We start from the raw sequence: 7,636 nt of genomic DNA on the forward strand, positions 1-7,636 counted from the left end.
GGTTGGGTGGCCCTGCTATGAGCTATGGCATGGGGGGAAAGAGATGCCTGAAATTGAGGTGGGGGTACCTTCCTTAAGCCCTTCCATCCACAGAAGGCAGATCCTGGATTCAACCTTCTATCTGCCAATCCTCTCTTTCCTCTTCTCAGTCCATTGCCTGCATGGCTACCCCACCTGCTTTTCAGTGGCTAGACTGCTGATGAACAAAATCAAGGGTAGTGTGTGGCATCCTACACAGGCTTATTCTGTAATTGTCCATCCCTGACTGCCCATGAGCATCATAGCTGAGTGGTATAGCATGCAGGAGATCCCAAGTCCAATCCGTTTAATAGGATCAGTTAATAGGTGATGGGAAAAACCTGTGCCAGAAACCCTGGAGAGCTTCTGGTACTCAAACTTCACAGTACTGGTTCAATGGACAAATAATCTGGTGTTTTATAAGGACACTTCTTCCTTTCCTATCCAGTTGATGACCATCTCAATATGTGATTAGTACATTGTAGGAGAGTGTAGAAAGGCACTTCTTAATGGAAGGAGGTGATTTTTTCTCTCTGTGAGTGCTGTGATGCAAACTAAAGAAAATTATGCCCTCCTTTTTACAAATCCCTAGCAGAGAGCTGGGAAATACCTTCATTCTACACTTTCCAAACTCAACATCCAAATTTCTGATTCTTTGCAGAACAGGTTGCCACTAGGATTTGAGTTACAAACCTACCATTCTGGAAAAGTCAGTGGCCTTCTGGCTTAGCATTGTGTCTCCTGAGAGTGACCGGACAGACACTTTTGAGAGGATTCCAAAAACAGGCCTTGATGGCATCAGCAGCCCAGGGGTGGACAGACACTAGATCTCCAGGTGGTTGGGACGTCAACTGTCAGCAAGGGGCTGGAGGAGGGGCTGCTGTGAGAAAGAGGGGGCAGGGAAGTCTGCCTCCATCTGTGCACTTCACCCAGCATAAACCTGGATCCAACCCTTTTTTTTTAGTTATGGCAGGTAGGATGGATAATGTTGGCACCACTAAGCCTGGGGGATGAGCTGCCATTGCTAGTACCTACACAGAAGAAGAGACAACTGACACACAGGTATCCACTTAATCTGAGGCTGTGATGGATGCCACTCATTACTGTCTCCTTTCTTTTTTCCCCAATAGGAAAGAAGTGAATGGCATGGGAAAACAAGACGATGCTGACTGAGTTTGTCCTGCTGGGCTTCTCCCAATCCTGGGATGTCCAACTCCTCTTATTTGTCTTCTTCCTCCTGCTCTACACGGCCACCCTCTTCAGCAACATTCTCATCCTCTTGGCCATTTCCCGGGACCGACGCCTTTTCGATTCTCCCATGTTCTTTCTGCTGGGCAACCTGGCTTTCCTGGACCTCTGCTTGTCTTCCTTTGCCACTCCCAGGGCTCTCTTTGATTTCCTTACCCAATGCCAAGCCATCTCCTTCCAGGGCTGCATGGCACAAATTTTCTTCCTCCATCTTTTTGCAGGTGGTGAGATGCTCCTGCTGGTGGTTATGGCTTATGACCGGTACATGGCCATCTGCCACCCTCTCCACTATGCCACCTTCATGAGCAGGCGTCATTGCATATGGCTTGTACTAGCCTCCTGGGCTGGTGGGCTCCTCCACACCTGTGTGCAATTGAGTTTTACCCTTCGTGCACCCTTCTGTGGTCCCAATCATGTGGACAACTTCTTCTGTGACATCCCCTTGGTCATCAAGTTGGCCTGCGTGGATACGTACCCCCTGGAGGTGATGATGGTGACCAACAGTGGCATCTTGTCACTGGTGTGTTTCATTGCCTTGCTTTTCTCCTATGGACTCATTCTGTCTACAATCTGTTCCCGGGCCAATGCTGAGCGGAGCTCCAAGGCGCTCTCCACATGTAGCTCTCACTTCATTGTGATCACCCTTTACTTTGGACCCTGTATGTTTATTTACCTGCGCCCATATGCTCATTTCTCTGTGGACAACATAATCTCTGTCTTCTATACTACTGTCACCCCCTTTCTAAATCCAACTGTCTATGCTTTGAAGAACAGGGAGATGAAGGCTGCCATATGGAGGTTGTTGGTAAGACATTCTGGACAGGTCTCTGCTCAGATTCCAGCCAATACAACAGGAGGGATGTCCTGTTGGAGACACAAGAGGAAGAGCCTTCCAGGCAGGTTTGGCCTTAACTTAGTGTCACTATGACATGTTGTGTAATTCAGGGGTTGTATTGTGGAAGGATTGATGGGAAGTAAGTAGCCATGACAACATCTGATACAAGAGATAATATGAATTTCATATTGAGGGCAGTGTTGACCTCCTCCCCTTTCCTACATCTCACTATGCTTTTATGTACTCTGAAATGACGTTTTTGATATTTGATTCACCTTCAGCTCCCCAATCCCCCTGTACCCAGCATGGCTCCTCCTGCTTTCACAATTAGACAATGAAGTTTTAAAAATGTAATTGCTATGAATCTGTGTGTATGTGTGTGTGTGTGTGTGCGTGCGTGCACATGTGTAAAAGTTATGAAAATGTCTGTGTTTGCCTCTGTGTCTGTGTGCATAAAAGTAGCAATTCCTTCCATCAACAGCCAGTATACTGCTCTTGGTTTTTAGCCTTTCATTAGTAGGAAAAGGAAAGGTTCCTCCTGTGCAAGCACCAGGTCATTACTGACCCCTAGAGGGATGCCATTTGCACGGGAGTTTTCATGGCAGACTGTAGCGGGGTGGTTTGCCATTGCCTTCCCCAGTCATGACTGCCTTTCCCTCAGCAAGCTGGGTACTCATTTTACCGACCTCGGAAGGATGGAAGGCTGAGTCGACCTGAGCCGGCTACCCGAGACCCGGCTTCCGCTGGGATCGAACCCAGTCGTGGGGAGAGTCTCGGTTGCAATACTGCCGCCTACCACTCTGCACAATTTCTCTCATGAACTCGGAAAAAAAACCCAAGGTTTGGGCACCACATAACTGGGCACCACATTTAAGGTACACAAAGGATTCTTTAAACTTGTGTCTTAGAAGTGCACTTTTGGGGTTGGATCCAGACTTCATCAAACTTAGGATACAGCAACTGAAATAATAAAAAAAGAGACGGGAGAGATCTATAAGCAGTCCAGCACAGGATAAGCAAAAGTGCTTTTACTAAAACACTAGTGAACAGAACTGGCTTCACATGGGTTGGAATAGGCCTTTATTTGATACAACAAAACCTTCAAGAAATGTTGCTCAGCTATCCAAGTTGAACACATTGTACCACTTCATCGGAGAGAAGCCACACCCATGGGCACCCCTAGGAATGGCCACTGCCATGATGCACCCCTGTAGCCCCCTGAAGAAAAGGGTATGCTCACTCCATTCCCCAAAGTGGTGCTGCCCCACAACTGTGTAGGGGGTCACCATATAACTCTGTCCCTTGGCCAGCCAATCTCCCATAGCTTCAAGCTACAGCAAAGCCATGGGCTGCTTAGTGAAGTCTCCCACCTCACGACTGAAGATGGCATTGCGGGTTTCAATCACACTGACACATTTAAATTAATTATATTACTTAATGGGTTTTAAAAACCAAATAACCCTGTGGTGCACACCCGTACTGTCTCTTTAGGATGAATGCTAAATTTCAGGCGTCTGGGTCTCATGTTCATGTAGCTATGGCTCTGACCTGACAGACAAATACACATCCCCATTTTTTATTATAGATGCTTCTCCTTTTCCATGTCCATCTGCTTCTTAAGGCTGGAACATAGATCAAAGGAAATCTTCAGTTGCAAAAGCACAACAACTGCAAGTTCACTTCAGATGAAGGCCAGGTATTCATACTAGTCCAAACAGGAGTGGACAGTAGGTTAATCTGGATCTAATAGTAGATCTCTGGGTGATTTCTGGTAGATTGTTAAGGATTTCTGACTCCCAAATATTTATGAGCATAATAGGATATATGAATCCCTGAGATGCTCCCGGATGGGATGTTGACATGGGCCGATTGGGAAAATTGATGCATTCGAGGACATTATTGGAGTCACATCCATTGCCATATTTTTATGGGATTCCCAGCAACTGCAGGGTTATAAGCTTATGATTTTGCTTTGAGATTTCTTGCTGTGTGGTGTTTTGCTTTCTTCTGCATTATTAATTTGCTCATGCTCAATAAAATCTTTAGCCTTCACCCACTGTTGTGTTTAGTTTTCTTGACTCAGCGGGGGGGGGGTCAAGTGGGGTCTGGGGATGCATGAGTGGGGGCAGGGGCCTGGCAGGCACCAGGAGAAACTGGATAGGGGGCTACCTATCCATCCCTATTACTAAGGCAGTTTCCAAATCACATGCCCTGGGAGTGAGAAGGCATATCCATGAGGGGAAGAAAAAAAAAGAACTATGATCTTCACGAAGTGGAAAGGATTTTTTTTTCATTGACACTTTGCCCAGAATAATGAGGGGCTGTTGTTGTTTTCTGCCCATGTTCAGAGATTGATTATTAGGGCTGTGCACCACTTCGGTCCAAAGCCCAAATAATGAGGCAAAAAGGGATGATTCAGAGGCGCTTTTTGTCTTGCTATGAATCAGATCAAAACAACACCAAGGCACCATGAACCGAAGTGGGTCACCTATGAGGTGCCTCAGTCCGCCTCATACATTCAGAGCTCCTCTTATGCCTTCTGAGCAGCCCAGAGAGGCTGTCTCCAAAATGTATCAACTTCTGAAAGATCCAGTGAAGGGGCAGGAGGACCTCTTTTTGCATTGTCTTGCATGGATGAGGGAGAATAGCAGCTGTATTCTCTCTATGTTTTGCTTTAAGTGATTTGGAATAAATGGGGGTTAATACTGAAATGAGTAACATATGAATTGTTGTGAGTTCCAGACACACTTCATATTTATAGATAGAATTTGAAGTTTATTTATTAAGGGAACCATCCTATGGCCCCTAGAAAGCATCGGCGGGGCCATAGGATAGTCAGGATTCCTAGATCCGAGGTCGGAGACAGTGCTCTGACATTGGAGCTGAGAACTGGTGCTCAGAGCCCCCCTCCCCATCACAGCCAGTGCAGAAAGAACCATGCTGACTGCTCTTCGAGGTCAGACATGTCCGTTAAACGGACCTCAAACATGTCCATTAAACGGGCAAAAAAGCCCTTCTAGCAAAAATGCAAGATGGGACGACCAGTGGAGGTGAAAATCTGCCACTGCTCCTTCCCTGCTAGGAAGACCATAAACCTCCAAGTTTGGAAGGTGCTGGTCATCACTCTAGTTTTACAAAACCAGGTAGTTGTTCCATATAAACAACTTCATTAATTTCACCATGCAAAATAAACAACATAGTTTTAACATATAACACTCTCACAGATCAGTGCCATAGTCCCTGGGGGAGTGATGTTGGAACCATAGGATTTTTTCAGAGCCTTTCTCTGGCTTCATTTGGTTCAGCATTCTCAGAAGAAGGACCATGCTATTGACATGGATTAGCATGTTTCTGCAGGCTTTCAAGTGCACTCCACATTCCTTTTGCTGTACTCTCATTTACCATGTGAATTAATTGATCCTCCTCCTCTAGAAGGTTCATTGTAGCTCTCATCTGTTGGTTTTTGTTTTGCCACACTTCTGCATTATTTGTTGGTCTTATCACCGCCCCACATATCATCCTTGGACAATAAAATTTCTTTCTAGAATTTCCATAAAAGAAATTTCCCAGGCCTGCCAGGTTCCAGCAGCTGCTTCCTCACTCTGCCAGGCTGCCAGGCTGCACCACCTGTCTCTTCCGCACTTTGCCTGCCTCCTCCTCCAGCTGCCTCTGCTTCCTTCCCTCCTCCTCCAGCTGCCTCTGCTTCCTTCCCTCCTCCTCCAGCTGCCTCTGCTTCCTTCCCTCCTCCTCCAGCTGCCTCTGCTTCCTTCCCTCCTCCGCCAGCTGCCTCTGCTTCCTTCCCTCCTCCTCCAGCTGCCTCTGCTTCCTTCCCTCCTCCGCCAGCTGCCGCTGCTTCCTTCCCTCCTCCTCCAGCTGCCTCTGCTTCCTTCCCTCCTCTGCCAGCTGCCTCTGCTTCCTTCCCTCCTCCTCCAGCTGCCTCTGCTTCCTTCCCTCCTCCTCCAGCTGCCTCTGCTTCCTTCCCTCCTCCGCCAGCTGCCTCTGCTTCCTTCCCTCCTCCTCCAGCTGCCTCTGCTTCCTTCCCTCCTCCGCCAGCTGCCTCTGCTTCCTTCCCTCCTCCTCCAGCTGCCTCTGCTTCCTTCCCTCCTCCTCCAGCTGCCTCTGCTTCCTTCCCTCCTCCTCCAGCTGCCTCTGCTTCCTTCCCTCCTCCGCCAGCTGCCTCTGCTTCCTTCCCTCCTCTGCCAGCTGCCTCTGCTTCCTTCCCTCCTCCGCCAGCTGCCTCTGCTTCCTTCCCTCCTCCTCCAGCTGCCTCTGCTTCCTTCCCTCCTCCGCCAGCTGCCTCTGCTTCCTTCCCTCCTCCTCCAGCTGCCTCTGCTTCCTTCCCTCCTCCTCCAGCTGCCTCTGCTTCCTTCCCTCCTCCTCCAGCTGCCTCTGCTTCCTTCCCTCCTCCGCCAGCTGCCTCTGCTTCCTTCCCTCCTCCTCCAGCTGCCTCTGCTTCCTTCCCTCCTCCGCCAGCTGCCTCTGCTTCCTTCCCTCCTCCGCCAGCTGCCTCTGCTTCCTTCCCTCCTCCGCCAGCTGCCTCTGCTTCCTTCCCTCCTCCTCCAGCTGCCTCTGCTTCCTTCCCTCCTCCGCCAGCTGCCTCTGCTTCCTTCCCTCCTCCTCCAGCTGCCTCTGCTTCCTTCCCTCCTCCTCCAGCTGCCTCTGCTTCCTTCCCTCCTCCTCCAGCTGCCTCTGCTTCCTTCCCTCCTCCGCCAGCTGCCTCTGCTTCCTTCCCTCCTCCTCCAGCTGCCTCTGCTTCCTTCCCTCCTCCGCCAGCTGCCTCTGCTTCCTTCCCTCCTCCGCCAGCTGCCTCTGCTTCCTTCCCTCCTCCGCCAGCTGCCTCTGCTTCCTTCCCTCCTCCTCCAGCTGCCTCTGCTTCCTTCCCTCCTCCGCCAGCTGCCTCTGCTTCCTTCCCTCCTCCGCCAGCTGCCTCTGCTTCCTTCCCTCCTCCTCCAGCTGCCTCTGCTTCCTTCCCTCCTCCGCCAGCTGCCTCTGCTTCCTTCCCTCCTCCTCCAGCTGCCTCTGCTTCCTTCCCTCCTCCGCCAGCTGCCTCTGCTTCCTTCCCTCCTCCTCCAGCTGCCTCTGCTTCCTTCCCTCCTCCTCCAGCTGCCTCTGCTTCCTTCCCTCCTCCTCCAGCTGCCTCTGCTTCCTTCCCTCCTCCGCCAGCTGCCTCTGCTTCCTTCCCTCCTCCTCCAGCTGCCTCTGCTTCCTTCCCTCCTCCGCCAGCTGCCTCTGCTTCCTTCCCTCCTCCGCCAGCTGCCTCTGCTTCCTTCCCTCCTCCGCCAGCTGCCTCTGCTTCCTTCCCTCCTCCTCCAGCTGCCTCTGCTTCCTTCCCTCCTCCGCCAGCTGCCTCTGCTTCCTTCCCTCCTCCGCCAGCTGCCTCTGCTTCCTTCCCTCCTCCTCCAGCTGCCTCTGCTTCCTTCCCTCCTCCGCCAGCTGCCTCTGCTTCCTTCCCTCCTCCTCCAGCTGCCTCTGCTTCCTTCCCTCCTCCGCCAGCTGCCTCTGCTTCCTTCCCTCCTCCTCCAGCTGCCTCTGCTT

General features: G+C 50.7%; 1 protein-coding gene across 1 annotated transcript; it reads left to right on the forward strand.

Annotated features, from left to right (window-relative positions):
• Window positions 1–1,159: 1,159 nt before the first annotated feature.
• Window positions 1,160–2,194, forward strand: LOC146342441 (olfactory receptor 4K3-like). The gene has a single exon (XM_084807841.1). It carries the CDS (start codon window positions 1,160–1,162, stop codon window positions 2,192–2,194), a length of 1,035 nt encoding a protein of 344 aa, XP_084663967.1.
• Window positions 2,195–7,636: the final 5,442 nt, after the last annotated feature.

Source organism: Heloderma suspectum, chromosome 6, assembly GCF_057233095.1.
Source record: "Heloderma suspectum isolate Gila_16-S chromosome 6, 16-S_ref, whole genome shotgun sequence".
NCBI lineage: Eukaryota > Metazoa > Chordata > Lepidosauria > Squamata > Helodermatidae > Heloderma > Heloderma suspectum.

Coding starts and splice junctions, on each gene's coding strand:
- LOC146342441 (XM_084807841.1), top strand. CDS start 1,160: ATGGCATGGGAAAACAAGACGATGCTGACTGAGTTTGTCCTGCTGGGC.